Source organism: Xiphias gladius, chromosome 11 (genome assembly GCF_016859285.1).
Source record: "Xiphias gladius isolate SHS-SW01 ecotype Sanya breed wild chromosome 11, ASM1685928v1, whole genome shotgun sequence".
Lineage (NCBI taxonomy): Eukaryota > Metazoa > Chordata > Actinopteri > Istiophoriformes > Xiphiidae > Xiphias > Xiphias gladius.
The window spans coordinates 21,518,430-21,545,991 of NC_053410.1; the positions used below are offsets into that span (position 1 = coordinate 21,518,430).

A 27,562-nucleotide genomic window follows, 5' to 3' on the forward strand; every position below is an offset into this window, starting at 1 on the left:
ATTCATCACTAGTGTCGGGGTGGAACCAGGAATTTAAAAAACCCAAACTATCTGCATGGCTACATAACAGTATTGAGTGAGGGAAAATATGGCTTGTCATTTGGGTGAACTGACCTTTTAATTTCCACAAGAATCCTGCCAAAGTGTCAGAAGCTCCCATGACTCATCTTAAACTGCCACTGTCCAAGTTTCACTTAAGTCTGCACCAACCACTCTCTGACCTGAGCTCCAATTCACACCCACGCAACACAACAGCCCGATCATCACATGTTGGAGGAGAGGGGGAAGAAAAGAGAAAAAAAAAAAAGATCTAAAATAAAGCCCAGACAGGAAAAGTCCAAACACAAGTGTTCCACATCCCCCAGTGAAGAGTGCTGCATCCAATGTCATGTGCGAGTCTTCCCGACGCTTTCCATTCCGACATCCCGTCGCTGCAGAAAGCGCTGAACGGATTAAAACATCCACACGGCTGGCAGAGACGGTCTCATGGCAACAGGCTGCGGGAGCTCGCACAAACCTGAAGCGCTGTGATGGGCGGCAGAGCTTTAAAAACACACTACATAAGAGCGTTTTTCTTTTTTAAATGGAGATGAAGCTACAGACGATGGGAACACTGCCAAGGCATGTGAAAGGAAAAAAAATAATAATTGCGGGGTCTGAAACCCACCCCTCTACTTTGTGTGTTAAGTTTCGATAGGTGTAGCATTAAGATTAAACCTCGTCGCTCCCGACAAATTTTCCTCCTGGCTGTGGTTAATGTACTGCATCATGAAATAAACACATTTTATTGTTTTATCATCTATACATTCCATACACTAAACATTATTCCTCATTCAATATAAACCCCCTAACACTGGCAAAGGGGACTTTTCAAATCTGCAAAAAACAAACATTATAAAACAATCATTTATTAATATTATAAAACTTAATTACACGTGCCCCGCATTTTTCTTTTCCTTAAAATACAGTTAAGTTTACAATAAGCATTAGTTATGTGATTGGTGAAACACATCCACCCTGCGCGAGCTCTTGGGAAAGAGTTGCCGTGTGTGTTAGTTTGTGTGTGTGTGTGTGTGTTTGTGTGTGTAACTGCAAACATGCTCCGGGTCTGTGTCCACATGTTCTCTTCAGTCCTCACTCAACGAAAGCGTCAGAAGATTAAAAATGATGTGTAGTTGCGGTGGTGAGGATCCTTGCATTGAATGTCAGCTCCAGAGGAGTTGAGAGGGGTGAGGAGGAGGAGGAAAATGAGGGCGACACTGATCCCATGTCTGTTTCACCACCACTTCCTGCTAAGGGTCTGACTGACGTGTTCATCTCCTCCCACCCCCCACCCCCCCAGCTCATCAGCAGAGGTGTGTGTGTGTGTGTGTGTGTGTGTGTGTGTGTGTGTGTGTGTGTGTGTGTAGGGTTCGTCCGTCCGGCCGTCCTCCCTCCGGACTGCGCCGCCTCCTCAGGCCTCCTCCTGCTCGGGGAAGTTGAGGATCTTGCGGTGGGCTTGCCTCAGGTACTGCTGCTGTTTGAAGTACACCTTAAACGCTCCCTTGATGGCCACGAAGGCAATGCCCCCCTGTGGAAAAAAATAAATAAAACATTTAAAAAATAACCGTGTTCAAAGAACTTCAAAGCTTCTTCCCTCCACCCCTGGCTTAAGAAAGATCTTCACATTTCCACGCTGACTGTCACACACGCCACACCAGAGAGGTGTCAAGGCTTCCTGGTTGTTTCCTGTCCAGCTGTGAGCAGCCAATATTTGAAAACATTTATGATACTCCGTTGTACTTGTTGGCTGTGTGGGGTCCCGGTTAACGTTAAAGAGCAGTTTCAGTGTGAATGAAGGTGTGGAGGATTCCTTCAAATCTCCGACCTGGTTTTCTGATGTGCAGGCGCAGCCCTCACACCCGAACAGGAATCTGGCACATGCACCTGCGACCGTAATCAACTTTTCCTAGTTTGGTTTCTTTTGTTGGTTCCCAGGAGGAAATATTCAGATCCTGTACTTTAGTTTCAATACAGTAAAATTCTGCATTAAAAGTTTTACTTTAATGACGAGTCTGGTGCTACTCTGAATTTTTTGCCAACAAATCTCATGAAAAGGCCAAAACCAACAATGTATGAGTCCGTCCCTCAACACTTTCTTCGTCCCTACCCTGTCTCCTCTCAGCGCTAAGCCCACTGGTTCCTACTGAAGACAAACATTTCAAAGTGGATCACAAATATAAAGTTTCATTTTTTAGTGGGGGTAAAAGTCTGAAGTAGCAGGAAATGAAAACACGCAACTAAAAATACCTCAGGACTTGAAGTGAACTGAAAGGGGGGGATTATAAATACTGACTTGGAACGGTGCCCAAATGTTTGCAAATGCCACAATTTTTTCTATTTTTAAGTTATGAACTAAAAGGTAACAGTGTATTAACATTTTAATGTCGGTTTGCTGCAGGGGTTGGATTTATTTCTTTTCATTTCAAAAACCAAATTACTATCTAGTTTGCCCAGGAGTACCTGAGAACTGTACTTCTACAGTACCTGAGTGAATGTAATGTCACAAGCATGATCCAAAAACAATAAAGGCTCAAATCACCTCAGTTTGAATGAAGCTCTGGCTGAGAAATTTCTTTTGACAAATCTTTTCAGAACCTCATTCTAGAAAAGTCCCTCCTCTGAGACTCTGTCATGACGGAGCTTTCAGTCAGCAGCAGCCTGAGCTCGGCGGATGAGGACAGCGTGTTCAGCGGCGTGGGTGCGGCCTGGATCACATGAGCCGCTCCGGTTACCTCTCAGTCATCAGCACTAGGTGAGTGAGGAGGTGGGGCCGTATGAATAAAGTGGAATCCTTTATCCACTAACACTGTGTCCGTGTTCCCTTCAAACAGCAGAACGTATTGCCTGGTTCTCTTCAAGCAGACTTGACTGTACTACAAATGAAAATCATTTTGACTTTGAAGCTTCTATTCATGGTCAGTCTGAGATCACCATCGTGCCACGTTCCGCCACTGTGTGACAGGTTGGTTGTAATTCTAGAGCGGTGTGTTGATGTACCCACCAGGATGGTCCTCTGCAGGTTGGAGTTGACGCTGCTGAACATGAGCTTCCCCACGATGGTGGCGATGGTGGGGAAGACCAGGGCGCCACACAGGATCCGTGTGGCCGACACGTGGTCTGCCAGCGGGCTGGCCTCTGCGGGGATGCGAGGAACTGGGCAGCCAATCCCTGCAGACGCACAGAAAACAGCAGCAGTGAGCCAGTTGAAACCCAAATGATTTCAGTCGTGTGTGCTTACGTTAATTAAGCCACCTCTCTCTCCATCGCATACCTTTCTGCGTGATCGTCAACCATGTCCACAAAGCTTATCACCCTCTGCTTCATAAATGGATTCATGATATCACAGTGAAGATGCTCAATTAAAAATTTTAGCAGATTTTTGTTTGGGTTTGAATATCTGTCTTGTTCATTTCTTATTTTTCCAGCACCAGTGGCTGTGCTTTACGTGCAGTAACACAGTAACAGCTTCTGTGCAAATTGATTTCACATTGCATTGGGAGTAACATCTGAATAAAGTCCAAATTCTAAATGGCCAACATTCAAAGCAAAAAACACTATAAAACACACTGTAAACACTGCACCAGTGTGTTTCCTGACCTGGGAAAATGCTGTTGAGGATCTGCAGTTTGTTAGAATACTTCCTCCACAGCCGCAGGACATAGTCTTCCCAGCGGATCATCTTGCCGAGGATCAGCATGACAGGGATGGTGGGCAGGCCAATGAGCAGGAACAGAGGGTCGGCCCGCTCCATAACATCCAGGCCCTCCTTATGGCCAACCACCTGGACGACAGAGAGCACAATCTGAATGGAAAACTGGTTGACATCTACTTAAATATCAGAGGAGGAAGGAGCAACGGAGGAGCACTAAAGGCAATTGTGACTTGACCACTGCTTTTTCTAACCACATGCACATCAGCTGCACTTTTATAAAATGGAACTTCCACATAGAAATACTTCCATGAGCTGGAAAACTACCTTTGAGCACACTATGATATTGTTGTAACGTTGACAGGTACAGTCAACGTTACAACACCGACCAGACTGAACAGGCCGATGATAAACCAAAACCTCTCAGGAGGGATCACGGTTCCGACCTGCATGACAGTGACAGCTCCGTAGGTGACAGCAGTCCAGTAGATGGAGCCCACCATGATGCCAGCAGCCGCAAAGGGTCCAGCCTTGGAGATGAGCCGGTCGGCCAGGTCAAGCACGTAGACCACGGGACCTAATGGAGGAAAACATCAGATATTGGAGTCTGCACTGAGAGACGACGTGTACAACTTTCAGCTCTAAGTTCTTCTTCCGTCTGTTTGGAAGTATTTGACATCGACAGTTACATTCACGACCTGTGGGCCCTTTCCTGAAAATAACTTGAGGTATAAAACACAGGGCTGCAACTCACTATTATTTTTCATTATTGATTAATCTGCTGATTATTTTCCCGATTAATAATTTGTCTGTAAAAAGTCAGAATATTTTGAGGTTGACATATTCAAGATAAACTGTTTGCAAACTCACCACACACTGTATAATTCGCATCCATCTACAAAGCAGCACCAGCTATCATTCTTTGGGTGTCCTACTCTGTGTAAAAGTCAAGCTGATGGGTGAAGTGACGCAGGAATGAAACCAGTACTGTGACCTGCGACGACAAGGTTTCCTTTTTTGTCTGTTCTGGGAAAGTAAAGTTTCTTCCTCAAGGCTTTACCAGAGAGAGAAGCATGTCAGGTATGGTGCACACCTAGTGTTGTATTGACAGACTGGGAGGAGGCCTCACAGACTGGTTCCACCTAGAATTAAAATAACCGGGCTGATTCTCGACATGTAATAAGGATTAATTTGAAGTCCAAACTGACATCCTGAGTATTTACGTCCCTGCCTGACATCAGGAGCAAGACCAAAAAAAGAGAGGAAAAAAAAAGAAAAGGGGGGGGGGGGGGTTTCTCTGCTACATCCTCCTATCTGGCAATCCGGGCTGCCTCGAGGGAAATCATTCAATATTTACAGGAAGGCAACCTGATTTCCTCACTCAGACAGACCCATCCACAACCTATTAATAACTACCCCAGGAGTCAGTGGGAGGAGAGCGGGGTGGGGATGCTACCAGAGGGACCTGGCGCAGAACACAGCACTGGGCCTGGAGGTGTTGCAGTGGAACTCTACAGCCTAAATGCAAGATTTGAGGCCCACAGCACAGAGCAGTCTGGGTTTGTAGGCCCTGAAAACCTATTTTCTGTAACACCTTCTTACTATAATCAGTATTGTCCTACATACACACAAAATGTTCTGCCAAAGTAGGAACAGTTTTGGGTATTTCACACGAAAGATTTCTGGAGCTGACCGATCACAAAGCCCTGCGCCGCTTCGTTACTGTTTATATACTTGTCAAGCTTTCCATTCTCACGTGGCACATACGCAGTTTACAGTAATAAAAGTGGCAGATTTACCACTCTCAATTCTTAATTATTTTTTAAACAATTAGTCCTTGATTTCAGACAAGAGCAAACGTCTCATTTCTAGCTGGAAACGGTTGATTTTGCCAGCTAAAATGACAACTGTCACAAGCAGGTTTTATTAGCTGCAGCTAGCTAGTTAATTATGCTAACATGAGTTCAGTGAGTTGTTTAAATACGCTGTCTCTGGCTGACGTTGTGTTTCCAGCTGACTAGTTTTATAAACAGCACAGTTGCTGTATTGTAGTGTAGAACTACTTAGTTTTAGCATTGTAGGTATGATAGGGAAAATTTCAAGATGAGACTCTTATTTCATTGTATCATAACCCTGTCTGGCTACTTAGCTTACAAATTTGGACAAGCAAGATAGAGGTTAGGATTTATTGTTCATATTTTCAAACAGTATTTTTGACTTTTGACGTTACAAAAGTAAAGCCTTTAAAGAATGAGAACTATCAGGAGTTGGCAGGAGTTGTTTGAGTGTAAACTTTCACAAATCTAATAAAGAGCAGGACAGAGCTCCTAATGCTAGCCTAAATGCAGGTTGCATCCAGGACCAGGTCCCGCACAGTGCGTAAATACTACACAGTGGCTTTTTAAAAATAAAACATAACCCCATAAAATAATAATAGTTAGTTAATGAAATGCTTCTTGGCCTGTAGGTACAGCATTAAGCTAGTTAGCCATATTTATGAAAGTTTACAGAAATAGCTATCAAGATTTGATGCCAGGTTTTCAGGGGCTTTGAAACAACTTCTGACAAGCTAAAGTAAACATATTCACCAGGATTTGATCGCACGAGCCATTTATAAACCCATGACTTAGTCTACACGTAAAGTCCTTCCTAAATTCTTTGGCAACTCCTAGCTAGCTTCAAACCTGTGATTTACTAATTTAGGTTTCACCCTTAAAGCTTCAGAAATGTCTTAGCTAGTAAAGGCTTTAGTAATGTGTAAATTGGTTGCAAGTGAACATCTGTAGTGCTGTCCAAACGAGCAAAGAATTATTTAAACAGGAAGTCACTGTAGCATAACACACTAACGCAACTTCCAAAAAGGACAGTTTTAAAGGCACAAAACAAATCTTATGTAAATGTAGTTATTACTTGATTTATGCCAGCACACATGGGGAAATATGTTTGTTTCAGAGTAAGTAGTATTCATACAATTTAAAATAAATAGTGAATGTCTAATTAAGCTAACCTAACTGCTGTTTATTTACTCATTTAGTCAAGTTAGCTTCGTAATTTGAGGTCTGTTGTGTTATTTTTGACATGTACCTTAAAATCTTAGACATTTACATCAATCTTAAAAAGCATTAAACAAGTTCCAGGTCAGATGTGTGGACCGTATTTCCTATTGTCTCTCGTACTCTTCAATCTACATGGGTCTGATATTAGCAAGCTGCCTTAGGTTTGTCAGCTGGTTCAGTTAACTACAACAGTTACACAGGGCAGGTAGGGGGTGTGAATATTTTTTTTATTAACAACTCATTTCTAGAGAAGAAGTAGCTTGTGTGGTGAAACCTGTTTTAATTCAGTGATGCGTAAACCTTACTTTAGAACTGGGCTAAGTTTGAACGTATGAACAGTCAGTTCAACTGGCTCCAGAACTCAAATATTGAAAAAAAAAATATTGAAAAAAAAAATGTTCTGATATGTTTTAATTCTGAGTTGTTAAAACATTTTTCATTCATTTATTTGATGGATTATTTTCCACAGAAACAGTAACATATTTATAGAAGTAGTCCCAAGGTCAACAGGCTTCCTGACAGATATGCTTGTCTCTTTGAGAGTGGTGACACTTAATCACATTTTTAAAATAGTTTTGAAACGTGATTTTGACCGATCTTTTCGACTTGAGAAATAAAGCTTCGAAACATTAAAACAGTAGTGAGTCATCAGTCATTGTGAAAGCAGGACTTGGTTCAAGACCACTTTCCCCTCTGGCCCTGTCAGTAGCAGATTGTTAAATATATTATCCTGTTCATTTACGCTACAAGGCTGGTTTACAGCAAGTGAAAAAAAAAACAAAAAAACACATCAACCTTGTTGTACAGAAAGCCTCTATCACTTAAAGTTAAGGACAACTGTGCTACAGTTGGTGACAGGCTTCTGGCGGGAGGGATTACTACCAGAGATGCCGAGCCATCTCCAAGTCATCACGTACCGTAAGACGTGGATGGAGTTGATGTAAACACCTCAGCAGATAAATTTTCATAAGCCTGCAGACGAAACCAATGTGGTGAGACCAAACTGTAACAACTGTGCTACTAACAACTACACCACAGTCTAGCCTACACATCAAATGTAAAAAGAGCAGCAGCTTTCTAAAATAATTCTGAGGCTCCGTGGTTATTTTAGAGTTTTTAAAGTTTGAACATAAGACAGACTTTATTAAGGTGTTTGTACAGCCGGGCCACCATGAGGCTGTTACCCGTAAGTACCTGCCACAAGTTGTATACAATTCAGCCATTGTTAGCTGTACACCTAATTTCTACAGCTGAGTACATTCACTCCATAAAAGCTTTGAGCTCCGAGCACACTTCCATGTAGCATTTAAAGCAGCTCATGCTAAAGATGTTCCTCTGAAGACTGCAGCACTCTGGCCCGCTTGTTGAGGAAGGAACCCAAAGCAAGCAAGAAGCATTTCGCACTTTTAAAGCTACTTGACTCACAACGGAAATATCACATTTTTACTTCCAAAGTAGTTATAAACACAGTGGCTCTCTTTCATCTACTGCCAGCCTTTTGATGCCTTCCAGAACTCCCTTTTACTGCACCTGTGTTTGCCGACCAGATTGATCTTGCAATGCTTGAGCGCATTAATACGGCATATTTTGATGACAGCGTTTGAATCTCTTCCGCTTTCTCCCTGCCTAAGCATTACTACATCGCGGCTGGAGAGAACTGGGTCGCCCTTAATGGCCACTGGCTGGACAGAGAGCTGAGCGATTTGTTTCAGCCACTGGCAGCAGATTCCATAATTAAGATAATTAAGAAAAAAGGGAGGGGGAAAGTAAAGGAGAGAGGGGAAAAGTGCAAGTGCGGTTCTTTGGTAGTGGGCACACATGCTGGCAAGGCCTTCCAGCTGGCTTGTTTACTCTCTCTAGGCAGAGAGTCCATAAAGAAGGAGCAGCAAGGACACACTGTCCTCTGAGTTATATTGCCAGCCAAATTAGCATGATAGGCAGGCTTTGGCTCTGCAGCAGGTGCTGGTGGGAATACGGCCAGAACAGTATATAGGTACCCTGCTCTTTGTGGGCTGCAGGGGTTGCTTGCTTCTTTCTCTCCTGCGTAATAAGTCAGTGGAAACAATCAAAACCTAGGTTAATAGAAAAGGTGATTGTGACTCCAAATCAACCCCCCCATCTGATCTGGTGAGAGTTAGGGGTCCCACCCTGAGAGCCAAACACAAGTAATGCCTGTCAAGCCTGTAGAAATGAGCTGTCCCCAGCAGCAACCCTGACAAAATAACTACTGTGGCAGCTTCCCAGTAGTGCTCCCCGTCTCTACCTGTCCACAGCTTTGCCACTATCACCCAAATGGAAAGCTGTCATCACAGTATTGTCAGCAAGCTGTGAGACTGCTATTATTTTAAGGGCTAATTAAAACTGCTGAAAAATACCACAGCTTGTGAAGCCAAGCCAGAAAAATTACATTCAAAGGGAAATACATATCTGTGCTTTAAAATAAAGATGGTACAGCAATTAACTGCCTGAATAACACGCAAATCATGAATATAAAATGCGTCCCTGTCTCTGTATAACCATAATAAAATAAGCAGGCTGGAATAAAAAATGGGAAAGAAACTCTGCAGCAATGATGCAGCAAAACAGACAAAGCTGTACTCTTCCTCTTCACTATGAAGCGCACTAATGCCCGGTATATCCTGCAGCTAGAGACTGGAACTCCTCAGATGGTACAAATACAATATCAGTTAAGACGTGAGAAATTTACTCTTCTGTATTTATTAGAAATAGTCATTCAGTATAAAACAAGATTACAGTAAAACCCTGTAAGTGCCCATCTGCCTTCTGTGTAACCACTGATTACAGATGTGATATAATCTGTTTCTAGATGTTTGGTTCAAATGTTATCATTGCTGGTTTAGCTTTCAGAACCCTGTGGTTTACTGGAGGATGAATGTCAAACACTGTGAACAATTACAGCATAGTACTGGAAATTTAACTCGGACCCTAACAAAACAATCATGATGTGGTAAAATCCATCTATGTAGTAGACCAAATAACAAACCCAAATATCTTGCTAATGCATTTTGACCTCTGAAGTCGTTCAGTGCCAAAGATGCAAAATTAGCAAATCAGACTGTAATGTTTGCATGGAGCGCTCTGCAGGAAAAGATTTGAGTCTGAGGCACATCCTGTTTATAATCTAGAGCTGTCACCATCACCAAGCAGAGTTCTAATGATGCGTGAATGTGATGTTTAAATCACAGACAAATACTGGAGGACAGCTGTGATTTCATGGCTTCATCGGCAGAGCGGCAGTGTCACTCCACTCATCTCCTCTCAGCCTTTGATGGGCTGCTCTGTCGGCTCCTCCCGTGACCCACTTTCACTCCCACTCTTCTCTCCCAGACGCATCCAGCATCCCTGCACAGCTCCCTCGCCACCTCTGTCTGACCCTCCCTAATGGGATTAGGAAAAAGACACTTCACCTTGTGGTGGGACTGGCTCTCAAGTAAACTCAACAGGCTCTGAGCATATAACAAACCACTGCTCCACTTCCTGCCCAGATATATTCAGTGACATTCAGCTGCTAGGAGGAAACCTAATCTTTTTTTGTCATCGGAGCATTGTGGTTAGCAATCACTTGACTGCAACTGTTGTTTTGATTTTACTACTTCAATAAAAATAAATGATTTTCCAGATCATGGTAAGTTACCTGCTACAGAAAATAGTAGGGTAGAGGACTTAACCACACAGTAGTGGGTTTGAGACTAAAGCTCATTACTTAATTTCCAGCCAGTGGGCTCTTATTAACAGAAAGTGGGAACCAGTGGCAGGACAGGTTAACACTCTCACATTTCTGTCTGGAATACATCTGTACTCCAGAGCTGCACTACCTTCCAGATTTAGGCCTCACTAATTTACATAGCATAGATATCCCACCGATTCCCAGATGGGTCTAAGCCTTACCAGACACTTCTTTCACTTAAAAATGCAATGTGATTTCTCCCTCCAATAGGCTTCCAGTTAGTTAGTTTCTTCTACTCATCCTCTCACTCTGTCATTTAAACTGAAGGGAAACCAAAAAAAGTTACACACAACTAAATCAAACGTAACACAAGCCTCTGCTTGCTTATATAAAGGCCTCAATAAATGAAGAGTGATGGTGGCAAAGGCCTGCTGTATCATTCTCTAACGGTGCCATCATGCAGTAGATCAGGCACCGTAAAGAGGAAGTTCCTTTTCAAAATAAACCACTGGCCGATCCATCACAATCTTCTATTGGCTGTTGGCCAAACCACTCGAGCATTCGCACATATGACAGAACAACACACATTTTGGAGTGGGCATCAGGAGCTGATGAGCTTGACGTTAAACATTTTAAATTTTGGGCCCCAAGACCTTTTTATAACTGGCTGTTATAAAAATAAGAGCTGGCCAAGAATAACTAACCACAAAAACATCATAATGATGTGGCACACTGAGAAAACACTGATGCAATGTGTCTAAATCATGACTTCAAAAGCTACTGTGTGAAACAGAGACTTAATTCATAACGTGTCTTGAAGCCAGAACATGTGACTGAACTCTAACATTAGATAAGACAAACATGTTTGTATATCCCCTACGGGGGGCGAATCAGATGAAATAAACGCAATTTACATTCAGTTTAGTTTGAGTTTGAATATTTCTCTAACAAAAATTTGACTAGTTTCTGAACAGACATTAAGCAAATACTACAAATTAAATTTGCAAATATCTATATTCAATGGACTTCAAAATCAACTATACAAGATAGATTTGTTCAGTCTTCCAGTAAGATGTCTTTAGTTTATGTGTGTGTGTATATATATGTATATATATATGTATATATATATATATATATAAAAACTAAAGACATTATAATATAATCCTTTTCTGAAGTAGTAAGCTGCATTAATAAAAACCACACAAACAGTAAGAATATTTTGTGTATCCTAAATTGTGAGAGATGGTTCCCAATGTAGCCTACAGTTCATGCTTCCTTTTACCATGTTGCTTAGCAACCAGTCCGGCATGGCTTCACTGCAATTTCACTGAATCACTACCATCATCTTTGTGCTTCCATCTTTGGTGTAATTTGATGAATTCTGAAGCGACAGAGTTATTCTTTACCTACAACACTAATACTCGGCATGAAAAGTGCCAACACCCCAAGTGGTATACATCGCCAACCCATTCGCACTAAATAGTGTAAATCTTATTTCTTTGACTTCAATTAAATTTCACAACCTTTTCTTCAACTGATAAAACAAGCGATTGTAGTCAAAAATGCAAAAACCTACGAATGAATCATCGATAATTTGAATAAACTGTACAGCAGGGCTTTTAAAAGCAGACCTTTTGACTTGTCACAGTAAGAAAAGCACAGGTGTTACTAATTACATAATAATAGCTTCACTCTATTCAAGTGTCCCAGAAAGTCATGACAGTGTGACAGTGAGCCGGCATGTTCAATACGAGGACCCTGAAACTGAAGCAGCTAAAATGGAATTCAGCCATCACTCATTTTATTATTTATACTTGTGATTTTCCTACTATCAGTGGATTCAGTGCACATGCAGATCTAGGGTCTGACAGATACTGCAGACTCCTTATTCAATAGAACCCGCTATTAATTTCTCTTTCCTGTTGGGCTCCAACTCAACTGTTTGAAAGATCAAATCCTTTTCTTGAAAACTACAATACCCTTAGAAAATCTCCACTCAAACCCTGTGCTCTTAGTTTTGGAATGTCTATTTCAGACATGCATTGATTTGGGACGACTCTTTCCGATTTTACAAAACCCACTAGGAACTTTATCAACTGTCCAATATTATTTAATTTGTGGGCCAATAAGTGTGATATTTAATTATTACATTAACACATTTAAACAATTAAATGTGTTATCAGGGCCTGTTGGGCTGTTCTAATGGATGTTATTTTTTTCTGCATGTAAGGGTGATATAGCACTAATTAACAGGCCGATTGGGACCTGTGAGCCAATTAACACGACCTTAAATACAAAAAGGAAAAAGCCAGACAGACAAATTCACAAAAAACCCAGCAACCAGCCTAGTGCCAATAGTCAGCTCTCAGAGGGAGATACAGACAGGGGGTAATTTACTGAGGATGTGTCTTAAAGCTGAGCTGAAACCTTCAGCTTATAGCACCAAAGTGAGCGACAGCACAGCGTTGGTCACTATAAATAAACATGAACCTGTTTACCAGCCGGCCCAGGCCTCCTGCAGACTCACATTGTCTTAATGCCAGCACTTGTCTCAAATTGCAACTTCTCTCTCTTTGAGGTTGAAATGCCAGTGGCCCAGTGGCTGATGGGTAACCAAGTGACTAGTGTGAACTATTAACCTTAAATATGTCCACGCCTTCATACTAGGCAGTAAATAAATGAACAGTGGAATTAAACCAACATTATTCTTTCCACATTATCTGGAATATTTTTCTGTCACTGCAAAATTCTATATAACAATGGATGAGGACAAGTCTGTCGTTGTCTTAGAGAGGTATGAAGGGATCTGAGACAGAGAGAAACTGAAAAGTGAGCACTAAGTGGCCAAATAGGCATGGCAATGTATGGTGTATTTTCATTAGATGAGTCATGGCTGGTGTTTGGGAACAATTGAAGCCCTCGTCACTCTGACGTGTTAGGATAATTGAAGCAGTTGCTTTTCTGAACTGTTGCTGGTCAATCAGCCAGGAACTGGGCTGCATAACAAGTGAACACCCTTCTGTTCCTCGTCAGGCTGAAAGGAAATATTTACCCAGATCACCACAGAACCTGTGCTGGCTCCGGAGTAAATAAACATGCACTCAGCCATACAAACTGAATAGCTCTCAGAGCTTTGGGTATAGTTACAGGCAGCAGCTAGTAAGAGCGCCCTCAAAGAGACGCTTCAGCAGTCTGTTTACATGGAAATTTGCTCTATAATGCTGCTTCAATGTTGACAGCTGGTGGAAAATGAGAGTTGTCATGAAATTTTGACAGTACAGTTAAATAAATTCAGACTTATGAGTTAGGTTATGGCACTTTTTCAGTATATATCTCAGTGTTGTATGGCAACCAGCAGACAGGCAGTCTTTCTTCATAGTACCATACCATATGGAACATCACACAGTAAACATTATGGGATTGGAATTTATTACAATTACTTGTATGACCTTCTCAGATTAATTTCATTTACCTGATCCTAATGATCCTGATTTCCAAGAAGCTAACTACAGCTACGTGCAGCCACAATTGGGCCTGGGAAAACGCCCGATCAGCCACAACATTAATATTAGTTACTGGTTTTAAAACGGCAATCTAAAAGATTTCACTCCTGGTTGATTTGGCGACACCTGTAGTTACTGCTACTTTAATAATATTCGCAAAACAATCGTTGTTTTAATAAAATAATAAATTCAGGCAATAATTGGCCTTCTCCCATCATTCTGTGGGCAACCATGATCTGATTTTATGCTGCACACAGCATGAGTCTGCGAACAGCAGGGCACAGTGAGTGCTGGATGTGTGCAGCCTGTCGCCTGCAGCTCTTCATCTAACAGCTCACTGTGGCTGCTTCTTCTTGTTCCATTAATCCTTGCAATATTTCAAACTGATCCGCTGTCCAGAAATGCTAAATATTAACGGTTGATTTGTAGATGCATTTTTGAAGAACAATAGCAGTACGTGTTAAGCTCAAACCCATTGCATTTCCTGTGACTACTTCAAAATAAAAGTGAACTCGTGTTTCGCCAGTTAAATGCTTTTTAATGTGAAGCTGCAGCAGTATAAAATCTTCGGTTTGCATTGGCAGTTACTTAATACAGCATTTCTTCCGGGTTTCCAAAGACACACAGTTCAAAATGCTGCAAATATATAAATAATGCAATACTTTCATTAGTGGGCCATGGGCTCAAGCACCATTGTGTTACCTCATTCAGCAATAGAAAGTGACTTAACAGACATTTATTTAAATGAAAATCTTTGAGATTGCCACTTTAATGTTGTGACTGATCGATGTATAACTGAAGGAATATTTGTCCCCATAACGTTTCTTAATTGTTTAAAGTTTTCTGCAAGCACAGAAACCTTGCTCTGAAATTTGAGCTCCTTCGACGCTGCTTACTGATCAGTAATGAACCATCTCAGCCCTATAACTCAACATAAGCCAGCAACTCTTCAAGGTCATCTTGTTATTTCTAAGTCTTCTACTTATCTCCCCATCCCCAGTTTTATCCCTCGTGAGAAGCAACCCACCCAGTTTGGGAAAGACAATGAGGTATTCTGCATTGCATTGTGGGCAGGCCACGCGTGCTGTGCTATTGCCCCGCTGTTTTTCGTCCACCCAGCGCTGTAGGCAGGCCTGGTGAACCCACTTGGTGGAGCCGCGGCAGTGACACGGACGCACCCACTCTGCCGTGCGGTCGTCCTCGTCTGTGGCGAAGCACACCCAGCAGCTCCTAAAAACAAACACACAGACACACACCCACAGGTGGGATGAAGATCGTGAAAAATATACACACATCCTGATAACTGGGGATAAGGTTGTAGATTTCTACATGAATCTGACATTTTTGCTAATTACATCAGTTTTACACACACTTCCCTCAAGTGTAAACAAAAAAACTACAGACCAGCTGTGACACAGCTGATGACAACGCATAATGTGATTTCTAAAAACACAAACAGATTAGACAGAGCTTCTGTGCTTCCAAATCAAAGTGGTGTGATAAATACCTTTGGCTCTAGTAAAACATAACCTAAGCACTGGCACTGCCCACTGGCACTTCCATAAAGGCAGAAGCCAACTAGAGAGCCAGATAGCAAAAAAAACTGCCTACCACCCATGTGACTAGATTCTGTTTCAATCAAAGGCTACTTTTTATAAATAAATACCACTGAAGTGAACTAATTTAGAAAGTGTTCATAATCATTATGTAAAGGTCAAATCGGTCCATGAATATCATGATAAAGCTGAAATCCTTCTACATCTGAGGAGAATAAAAAGTCGGTAACTTTCTAAAGTTATTGAGGCATGTGTGTGAGAGCATCTGTTTGTGCGTGTGGTAGACGAGAGGGGAGCGTGAAAGGGAGCAAGCAAGACTAATGTAATCTTTTCATATCCCCTTTGAGTGAAGGCAGGCAGTCAGGAGCACAGAGTCACTTCAAAAATGGCTTTGGCTTAGATCAGGTTTGTTTGGACTTCTTACAGAGAAAAGTGTTGGCGAAGCCATTTTACAGCATTTCGAGAACAACGATAGAGGTAGCGATCAAAGTTTCTCCAATGACTCCAGACTTAATGGCCTAGATGGAACACACACACACACACACACACACACATACACAATCAATCTGTATGAAATCAGCCAAGATCAATACATAAACCCTACAGGCAAACATGATATAATGTTGACTGCTTGTCAAGCATATCTGACAGCACTGCAGGAAGTGCTGTCAGCACATACACACAGCAGTTCAAAACAAACAGGTCCTTCATCCTGCCATCTGGATACAAAGAAAAAAGATTTCCCAAGGGATTAGTTTTTAGATCACATCACAATGTCAGATTACACTTTTTTTTTTTTTTTTTTAAATCAATACTTTGCTTTGACCAATATATATTAAAGGGTGAAAACCTACACCTTACTTGTGCACTTTTTCCTCATGGCTGAGTTCTTGCTTTGCCTGTAGTTTGAGCTAAATCCTTCCGACATTGCCTTTAGAATCAGTCACAACGCTACTAAAACCTAAATTCAATGGGGCATCCCTGTGAATGTGAACACACAAAGTACTGATAAACCACAGCTTGGATGTGTAGGGAAAGCAGAGGGGGATAGGATAGAATGCAGACAAACTGAGGAGACAGTCTCCCTTCTGGGTGACATCCAGACAAATGCCTTGTTCTGGCCTCAAGCCACACCATATTTTAACATCCCCCTCCTGCTCACAACTATCCCAACACATCCTACCTCCCCTCCTCCCACATTATATCTTCCCACGCAGTGAGGTACTTAGTGAAGAGTCATGAGGCAGGAGTCTACTTCCTCCAACTTGTGCCTCCTCACTAACAAGAAAGTTGCTATTTGAATTTCTGCTGTGTTATCTTCCAACTAATTGGACTACTTTTGTGACCAATATACCCCCCCCGGCGCATTTGGGAGGTAATTTGATATCTAAGTTCCTTGACCATACCACATTACATCTCCAACTGTGATATTATATTGCTTTTCCATAATTAATCAGCAGAGTGTGACTGGCTTGAAGGTTCACCACCCCTGTGTCTCACTGCATGTGGCCTGAAGTTCAAGAATCTAGACCAGTTACATGCTTATATTAGCTGCTATATAAACAATCAAAGTAGTCATAGGCTAGATGTGAATAACTAAATAAGAAAATCAGCAACACCAGACCATGAATACCACAGCTAAGCTCCCATATGATGACTAGGGAGTTCTACTGATTCTAATAAAACCTAGGAGCAAATGCAATTTGTGTGTGATAATTCTTTAAAATGGAGAAAAATTACCAACTAAAATCCAAATTGTCAGGATTTTCCTTTAAGCAACATCCACATTCATTTGGGCCTGGGACCAGCCTGTTGCTAGAAGATCTGTTGCTGCTGAAGCTGACTGCTGCCTTCAACCTAGTTGTAGCCTGACTATTTGTCTGTGATATTTACGTTCTCATTTTCATAATTACACTGAACCTTGATCAGCTGGCATTTCACTGGATGAATGAAACAATGATTAGTCTACACACACCTCCCATAAACCCCTGGCAAAAATTCAATGAGGAGAGCCAGACTCTAATAGAGCTGTTTGTTTTTTTTCTCTCAGGCTGTGCTAATGTACAATTTGGCTATTATTCAGCTTAAGACATATGTGCTACTAAATCTGTGCAAAAAAGCCCATTATTAATATATATACAGCAAGAACCATGTACACTATCAATACACACTGCTATACTATTAACAGCCATTTCAACTCAGGTTTACGTTTATCCATGTAATAATCATGCAAAAGGCTGTTTCGAAATGGGGCAAAACTTGGGGTGAGAGGGACCAAACAGGGCAGTATCTATTCTCTGACAGGGTTTAGACAACTAGCTGCCTGTGTCTGACCTGATAAACATCTCTCCTGTTAAGTGTTCCATTTCCTGTCTTTAACAGGTAACCAATATGCCTGGAGGAAACCTGCAGCATTTTAATTCTCACTAGGAAGTAGGAAATGTTCTTTCCACATCAGGAATATTAGAAATATCCAGCTGTGGTATGAACTACAGCTCCAATTGCCTAATGTATTCCCAGAATGGAGAAAGTCCCATGACCCTCAAATGCATTTGTATGTATAGAAAATATCTGGTGAGTTTACTGACAACCATTATGCAAGGAAAAAAATAGCCAAAAATCATCCAATGCCTGTGAATGTTACCATTGTGCCAGTTTTTTCCACACTGTCCCAGTGCATTGGTGTATCAATCACCTGTTTCGTTCACATCTTGATTTTTCCCTGAGATATGTTCGGAAAAGATCAACATGCCTGCATGCCTGTGATATCACCCACAAGTTTCTGAAGAAATACTTAAAATCCTTCGTTGTTGGCAGTTCATCTGAGTCATGGCAACCACCATGACTCACTGTGATAGAGAAACTGGTCAGTGAAAGCAAACATGCCTGAAAACTGCCTTTTATGGGGAATAAAAGGTGTTCTAAGTGTTATAAAGTGTTCTGGGTGCCCACCTCTAGCAGCACTTCCACATTGGCTTCAACATTTCTTCAGCAGCTGACTCAGCGAATCCCCATAGTACACAGTGTACTTTTCAACCCTCCCACTCCCACAGTTGAATGAAGGATGTCAAATCTGTGGCCCTCTGTCATCATTATATTGAGGTCTAGGTGTGCTCTGTTACTGAGGCCACGGGGGAGTATAGAGGGGTCCTCTGTGAAAGACTGTGGATGGCCAACTTGGATTATTCGCTCGTGTTGCTGCCTGCTTGCAATAGATGATGTTCCAATGCTCCCCTGGTGCTGAATAAAACATGACGATGCAGGAGAGGCGCTCAAGTGACATGGCCAGTTAAAGGGTCAGTGCGGGCACACATGGTGAATCTGAGTCTCACAAAACTCCACCTGTCACTGCTCATCTCCTCTTTGCTACTGAGAGGTATGTGAGCCTGCACTATACTCAAAGCTTTCTGACACTACATCTAACACATTTTTTGCGCCGCAAAGCTGGCAAAGGCTAATACAAAAAAATGTGCATCTTGAGGCTATTTCCAATGTCCTACACTGAGGGGCTTAATATCCCAAAAGACCACACAGAGACTGAAACCGAGGCAACTATAAAAAGTGAGGATGAGTAGCTCAGTAGAATACTGGACAGATGTCTACAGAGGAGCACGACAGCGGAGAACAAAACCTAGTGCTCTCTTAGATTCACTGGCTCCTATTCCTGTAACCCAGCCCCACAGCATGACAGGACCTAATACAACAGCACTGAAATGCTATCCTCTGTGTGAAACTTTAATCTCTAGCTCGGTGTCAGCTCAACCCTGTTTAACAGAACACTCGGGGAAATAAGCCTACATATGCAAATGTACAAAATGGTATCATGCATACTGAGAATGCCTGCAATTCGACACGAAAACTGGTTTATAAACCTAAGAATTTAACAGAAGTCTGACACAAAAACGTTTACAACAATCTAACTCAGATTTGATTAATAACAAACTTAACAGGTGTAGGAAATATTTGTTTGCTGGTGAATCTACAATGTGGTCACAACAAATATTTACAGCATATTTACACCTAACAAAAACGAAAGCCCGAACCTATGGACACGTAACATTGAAAGATACTGTCACAGCTTGCACAATTTCCCTGGTTACTGCCTAACAAATTCTGGAAGGTTTCCATCAAAGTGTCCTTCAAGTTTATGAGATCTGATGATGGCGGCTTGCCTGAACTTCACTGATGCAACGTGACCTGCCGTCTCAACCACTTATTTACATGTTCAACAGGCGAACTCATGTGGGGCTTTGCTGTTTCCACAATGAGCTTTAATCCACCTAATGCTAACCAACTGCTTTGAAACTTCAAGGGCAGGCGAACAGCAGTGTGCATTATCCCTTTTATTTTGCCAGTTATTTTGAAAAACCTTCAAGCTGCCAGGACCAAAAGAATATGCAACAGTGAATGACTGTAGATCCTTCCTGTAAAGCTAGGTCAGCATCATGCATTCCACTCAAGCTTTGAATGGGATTTTGACAATCTAAGAAAGTGCAGAACTGTATCATAAAGTCACACAGACACAGGAGAGGGGGGGGTCTGATGGTGGGCTCTGAAGGAATGTAGGATGACAGTGTACAAAGATGAGTGTGACCGCATAGGAACTTTCTCATCGTCTCACAAGTCAGGCTCACCTTCTTTAAGAAGCGCATAAGCCACCCCACAAAGGCGCCTTTCACTTAGTAGAGGTCACGTGACTGTGGGAAAACTGGAGGCTCCTCAGCACAAAGGCAGGGCACAGGAGGACCAGATTCTGGCCTATAAAAGGTCTTAAAGGAAGGTTAAGGCCTAGGGGGGCTTCTCCATTACTGACTGCTTCAACTCAATCACAAACTAGTCTTGTCCATGTCAGTTAAACAACAATCCAGGGTGTTCGAAACCCTTGAACAGTATAGTACCCAACCACTCACAGTCTAAGATTAGTAACTTTAATGTGTCAGTGTCTGGTTAAATGAGTCTTTGGCCGATAAATTGGTGAGCTTCAGTTGCCACACGGACCCTGAAAAGATGTCATAGCTATATAGTCTTGGGTATTTTCCACATGAGCTGGACATAATAACAGGGTGCCCTTACAAAATTGTGCAATTGAATGCATCAACATGAACTCCAGCTTCTAAAATGACCAGATTTTAATCAACACCTTATTGACAGTCTCAATTAAAAAAAAAAAAAAAAAAGTCTTGTAGTTATTGCATGTATATTGCATTATAGTATATTACGGTTTTGTGACATTTCAAAAGCAACAGTACTTTAGATTTAAGGTGTGTTTATGTTGCTCACTGACAGGTAAGTAATGTTTGTCCACTGAGATGACTAACACAGGAGTGTGCCGTCTCTATTACAGCATCAGACTACTTATCATGACAAATTTATGTAATTCTGCTACCTGCAGTACTAGCCACTGTGATCTTTGTATCATACAGTATTATCACGTGCACAGGAGTCCAGGAAAAGGCGTTTGTCTACATTTTGACTGGCATACGAGTGGCTGGCGTCCAAAGTAAATGAGACTATGACAGGGGTGGATTACAATCCATTAATCCAAAACTTCCTTTTTATGCATGTCTCTTGATTCATATGGCCGTCATTTAATTTTCAAATGTAGTGTTTGTCATAAATATCATGGTCATTTTATTGTGCTGTCTTCAAATATTCACAGTATACAAAAGTTATGTAGGGTACAACAGCACCGAAAAAAGTCTGAGGTACAACCCTGAGTTTGGGGCCAACAGTGTAAAAGGATGGCCTGTAGTTAATGGCTTGGGGTTCGAATAACTCAAGCCTGCTAGCTAAACCATTTAGCTCAGGACATATCATTTGACATGAGCTTTCACTGATGTTAATGCCATGTAGCACAGGTTTTTACCAGATGCAGGTTACCAGGTGCTGACCAGCTATTAATTTCTGTTTGGAGTATGTCCATAACCTAGTGTATGAGAAAATGTTAAGTTCATGAAGCTGTTTTTCATGAAAGAGCTAACAGATATGGACTATTTCAAAATACAAGGTATAATTTCTAAAAACTTGATCATATTCTGGCCATGACAATTGGTGCTTACATATTCATTTATTTATTCGAAACTAGGGATGGTCTTTGAAAAAAATACATATTAGTTATGTGGCCCTGATGGACGAGCAGATACATGCTTTTCATTTCACTCAGCTACAACAAAGAAAAAATAGAGAGTAACGGTAATGCAAGCACTTTAAGACAACATGGAAAAAGTAGAATATTAAACTGAAATGCAAAAAATGTAGAATCAACCACACAAAAAAATATGTTAAATATAGACATAAATCCACAGACTGATGAATTTGTAAAAAATTTCCTGATTGCTGTCAGAATCAGGACTGCATAACATTAATATTAGACATAACTGTGTTGATTCTACTTCATTTGCATTTTGATCTTACAAAAGTAGGCTTATCTCTTTACTAGAACATATTATGGTAAGAAAAAAATCCCTGACAATACAGTTTGATAAAACATATGCATTTATATCAATTCAACTATGAGCTCTAATTTTTAAGTTTTGTATTTAACGAGAAAATGAATGTCACTTTCTCGCGATTAAAGAGAGCCTGTAAACACTGACACCACCCCATTGCAAAATTGCACCAAATCATGGCTACAGAGTTTAAGCATGATTTCTGTCAATTATTATTAGCCCCTCCACATACAGACACGTACAGCACATATTTGTATATCCATTCATACGACAGCAAAAGGGGCAGTGATCTGGACAACAAAAGTAGACAAGAAAAGAATAAAACAAGGGGGTTGTGAGAGAGCCAATAAAAAGGTCAGCCTGGATTGAAATGTGTCTCCTCCATCTATTTGTGAAACACTGCATTGCAGGGGCAGCTGGCTGCTTGTGGCAGGACAGATAAGAGCCTGTGGAGCCTTATGTTTGTCAGTGATAGAGGCTGGGTACACAACCGTGGGCAAGGGGACATGACATACATCTTCCTGCTATCGGCTCCTCAAACACTGTCAGGGTTATTGCCTCTGCCACACACCCACAGCACAGCACACAGCACAGCACACAGCTAAAGCACATTTCATAAAGCTCACATGCCCTTCCTTTCTTTCTGCTACTCTACCATGTGCTTGGGAAATGGTTTCAAAGTCCAAAGTTCAATACTGACAGAAAGTACTGTGTCAAATTCCTACAAATGTCTCTTAGTACGCACTGCAAAAGCTATCAAATGCCAGTGACTATTTTGAGGGAAATAACACACCAATTAGCTTGGACCTAATGTTGCAGCATCCGCTCACCACCACTCACTCAGAAGATGGAAAATTCTGGTCACACATGTAGGATGACAACACTTAGGAGGCAGCCAGCGTGGCTTTGTCCCACTTAAAAAAAAAAAAAAAAAACACAGAGCCTTGTTTCATTATTACATACAGAACAAGGGTGTGTAGACATTAGCCTAATCACTTGTGAAAAATTTTTGAGATTTATCTGTGTCTGAATTAAAAAACAAAATTCCTTTGCTCCCTTACTGGAGGACAATTATATTTTAACACAGTTTATCTTATTCTGTAGTACTTATGTGGCCAGGTTTGCACTTCAATTTTGTGTAGTCCCAGACATATGAAAACAGGGACAAAACTTAATATGCATCACCAGTCCATTCAATCATAAGTTATTTTACTGATTTCAGTAACATGGACCTCAATTAAACATCCCCACAATTTGTAAGACACGGAATTGAATTATCTGTCATTTATTTTTTTAACACACATTTCAATAAAAATAGAGTCAAGATGATAACGAATGGCATTTCATGACTTGCCCTTTCTACAATGACAATTTTATTCCACTGTTTTTTAATATGATTATCAACATCAACTGAAATATCTACTCCCATCTTGACGGAATTGATCAAGTACATTCACTATTCTTGTTATACAACTGCATTATGATCAATCAGAACTGCACTTGATGCATAAACTACTAGATTCAGCCTTGCTAACGGTTTCACTAGAGGTCCAAAAAATGCAATTTAATAAATTGCCAATTCTTGTTTGGCTTAAATTATATATTTAGTTCATATCAGAGAAAAAAAAAGGCCTAACTTAACTTTTTTTGTTTAAAAATCATAAAAATCTGAGGTGTTTTTACATTAATAACTGAACAAATGAAAACCAGCTTTTTGTATTTTTAAAAATGCCAAAAGAACTGAAAAGCCCTGTTTTACAAAACATGACTGAAATCAGAAAACTAACTTGTTATTTGTTATCTAATTTTTGTAACATAAAAATAAAATCATCCTTGACTTAAACTGAGGATGACAACAGGTTCTAATTTAGTGTTTGGTGAATTTTGGTGGTGTGGTAACCCTTTTGTTTACATTTGATCAGAGACTGAGCCTTTAAATAAAGTTCAATAAACACTAACATCATTGACGAGAAAATTTTCACCAAAGTGGCCGATGATCTTCAGCTTGACTGTGGCAGGTAAGAAATCTCTGGGATCACTTATTTTGTGTTTCAAAACAGCAGATCAGTAGTGTTTTTGTTGACATGTTTTTCCTCCTGACTGCACAACTTGAAAGAACCTAACTGCTCAGTCAATTAGCCTTTGGTGGTTAGACCCAACGATTAAACTTGCGACTTTTTAACCAAGCTGTGCTCTGTGAATTCAAACCAGTATGATTTAATGCAGTTAGTAAAGTAAACTGTACCCTCTCTACATCTGGTGGGCTGTGACTATTTTTTCCAGTTTCACTATCACATAGAACTGATCACCTTATTTTGTTATACTGATTAATGCTATAGGAACATCAACCCAAATCACACACCAACCCAAGCCACCTTTAGTCACAACATGCTGAGCCATGTGTTGATGTGAGCTGACCACAAACACAATGCAGTACAGATACCTAGCTGCAATCCTCTCAAGTACATCTAATCAGTGTGATGTGATGTGATATTACATGACATCACATACTTAAGACTGTGAAGTGAGCTAACCTTTGTCTTCCTGTGTGCATCACTATTTCTTTATGGAGCAGCATGAGCAAGAATCTGCATCACAAACCGAAGGAAAAAAAAGAAAAAAAAAAAAAACACTGAAAATGTTAGCAGCATAAATCGATGCTCTTGCCAAAACAACACAGGAAGCCAAACAAAGGCAGAATTTGAGGCTGCACTGTCTGGATTTTATGGTTAGTGTGACCACCAAAGTGACGAGCTACAGCTATGAGCAATGTTCAGGACCTTGTACTGCTCTGAGGGACCTGCAGAGATGCTGACTGTGTGCCTTGACATCCCTGAAGAAATGCAATGAGGGTAGGATGTATTTGTTTATAGCTCAAAATAATTCCCCACGCTTTACCGCGGATTTCACCTTCATGAGACCATAAAACTGTTAAAATTGCGGTTTCTGCACTGTGCAAAGCAAAGCTTCAGTCTATCCAGAGTCTTGTCAGACATTTCGATGTCAGAAGATATGCTTGAGCTTCTTATGCCAGCTGTAAAACCTATCACTGCAGTATTTTCCAATGGCTTCAAAAGGAATTCACCAACCTGTGTGTACATGCATTGGTCAGCTATGATAGTTTGGCAATTTGAAGCAAACCTAAATATGTTCAATTAAGTGTCAACCCGCACAAAAAATAACCAGTATTTAAGCTGAATTTTTTCCTGTTGGTTTCTAGACAGTTTCTTTTCATTATTGCTTCCATCTATGTTTACTGCTCTTGCATACTCTTCCTGGTTGATGCTTGTTACTTGTACAGCTTCATCAAATTAATTCCCATGATGCGTCAAGTTTTTTTTTTTTCTTTTCTTTTTAAGTCAGACATGTGGTGGGGAAGTTTCCAACACTGATTTTGCCCCTCAACACTCGCACTGCAGAACTCAAATTCTGCTGCTTTGTTTTTTAGCTAGCAGATGATCCCAACATGCCTAGCTAACAGATGATGATACCTGCTAGTACCTCCTCTCTCATACAACTCTTCCGAAAACGTGTCAGCGAGCCCACTCAGGCTTTGTTCCAAATGTATGCTCAATAAGATTTTCCCTCCTTCACGACAAACTCAGACATCTAATCAAGTAACTGAGTGGGTTACTTAAGTTTTGGCTATTCTATGAATGAGTGTGTGTTTGAATAGTACATATCCAGGGGAACGAAAGTAAACTTGCCACGGAATTGGTATTCAGTGTCTTTTTTAACAGAAGATAAGCAGTTTACCCTTTAAGTGTCATAATGATTGTTAGCCATGAACGTGACCATTTCAGAAATCTTACCGAGCATAGCCTTCTCCTCGCCTAAGGGTCAATAGTTAACAGGCCAAATGTTTTGGGAGAAGTGCAGCTGACACTGTGACCTTTATTAATTTACGGGTAACAAGGTAAACGGAAAAGAAGTACACATATAACGTTAAGGTGAATAAGTTCAAAGTGACATGCAGGTATTAAGATCACTTAATGCTGTGTTACTTTTAGGACAGTAATAATGGAGGACATGTTGTATCAACACTGCAAAAACACACTAACTAGCCAATGTTAATGATATTCAGAACTGAGTTTAAAGTCAGTAGTTGGTATAAAAGTTGCTATTGAAGTCGACATTTGTCTGACTATTTTGACAAGCAATAATAAGTCAACTGCACTGATTTTACATAAAGCTACGTAGCTGCCATTAGCATGTAAGCCTTAAACTTGAACTCACCTGTCCAAATTCTGCTGCATGACCACTGTACCCTCTTCCGCCATTACCGTGAAGAGGCAAAAAAATAAAAAAAAAAATGCTCAAATGCTGTCTTCTTGGTAGAGGATATTAACTGCGTTACAGATAAAACATTAAAATGGCACGCCTGTTGATTTGCTGCAGCTGAGGTTGGCGTTAAACCACTTGCTAGCTAGCTGAGGAACTAACGCTAACTAGCTGCATAGGCCTTTGTGTTGACACGGCGCGTCAGCTGCAAACGAGCCAGTTATTTAGCATAAAACTATTGCTTCACGGTCATGACAGCCTAACTAGCATTTATCTGCGACCGATGCACTATTTCAAGTAAAATCCTCTTTACATCGGCTACGGCCTTGTTTGTCACTAATATCATCGCATTGGCGTGACCGATTGACTCCATTGACTGGCCGTCTCTGAGGTAACGCAAAATAGCACGGCCGTGCGCGTCTGCGTCATCAAAACAAGGACAGCACCGCAAAGGGCACCAGTTCCCGGACATGGGAAATGTAGTCTCGCAATGCTTCCCTCCCTCTTATTGCTAAAAACATCAACTTAATGATCTGAATCCACTCCCAACAGAAGTGCCAAAAGGACACCACAGCTTCTTGGAGATACAGCCATCATGAAGATGCACATATGGCTACAGAACACCTCTAATAGTGGTAAGACGTTTAAATTAGACTCGATTGTTCTTGACAAAGTATGTGCTCAGGGCTTCTCTTCTTGTTTGTACTTGAGTATTAAAGTTGTTTTTTTTTTTTAAATCATGTAACAGCAAGATTTCCTGCAAAATAGATGTGGGCTAAGTCATTTATACACACTTAGTATTTATTGCTGTCTTGCATATAAAACATGCGCGTGAGTGAATGCGCCTGTGTAGGAGAGAGAGAAAGAGAGAGAAAGAGAGAGAGAAAGAGAGAAAGAGAGAGAGAGAGAGAGATGTGTTACTGTCAATCATCGCTATTTTTTATTGCCGCTTTAATGAGTCGCTTTATCTTGTAACTTCACCTGTGGCTCATCTTTGAAGCTGATAATATACACATATATATATATATATTTTTTTTTTTTTAATTTACCGCAGCAGTCAAGAAGGAATATACTCTACATTTTTTTTTGGTTACCGGCCACTGCAGCGTGAGAAACTACAACTCCCTACAGCCTCCTCGGCATCACCCATGCGCCGCAGTCGATCAGCTGTTGAGGCAACTGCTGACTATCTCGGCACAAGGGTAGCTCGTTTGTCATATCTAAACCCAGACGAGGCAAACTGAAATATCTTTATTTACAGAGTCCCAAAAAGGTGAACGATAAAGGTAATTCAAACTTCACCCTAGGCAGAGGAGCGACAACGCTGTGTGTGCATGC

General features: G+C 40.9%; 2 protein-coding genes across 6 annotated transcripts in view; one reads left to right on the forward strand and one right to left on the reverse strand.

The window, feature by feature from the left end:
* march5 (membrane-associated ring finger (C3HC4) 5) lies at positions 1-26,677 on the reverse strand. Of its 2 annotated transcripts, XR_005708384.1 has the most exons (7): positions 26,180-26,677; positions 14,966-15,168; positions 4,138-4,268; positions 3,640-3,823; positions 3,044-3,210; positions 2,582-2,790; positions 1,462-1,570 (listed from the first exon to the last, which is right to left on the reverse strand). XR_005708384.1 is itself a non-coding variant. In XM_040139315.1 (6 exons), the coding sequence occupies exons 1-6, from the start codon at positions 26,221-26,223 to the stop codon at positions 1,454-1,456; spliced, it is 846 nt and encodes a 281-aa protein (XP_039995249.1). In that variant the 5' UTR covers positions 26,224-26,677; the 3' UTR covers positions 1-1,453. The 2 variants fall into 2 exon arrangements, 1 of the variants encoding a protein (XP_039995249.1); XM_040139315.1 differs by lacking the exon at positions 2,582-2,790 and having other exon boundaries at positions 1-1,570.
* Positions 26,678-26,802: 125 nt separating this feature from the next.
* The window catches only part of cpeb3 (cytoplasmic polyadenylation element binding protein 3), a 40,064-nt gene continuing 39,304 nt past the window's right edge, over positions 26,803-27,562 (forward strand). For 2 of the 4 annotated variants that reach the window (XM_040140002.1, XM_040140004.1), the window contains exon 1: positions 26,803-26,859. In XM_040140002.1, the coding sequence (XP_039995936.1) occupies positions 26,820-26,859 (40 nt within the window). In that variant the 5' untranslated portion in view covers positions 26,803-26,819. Of the gene's footprint in view, positions 26,860-27,406; positions 27,511-27,562 lie in introns of those variants that run through there. The other 2 variants (XM_040140006.1, XM_040140005.1) reach the window with 1 other exon arrangement.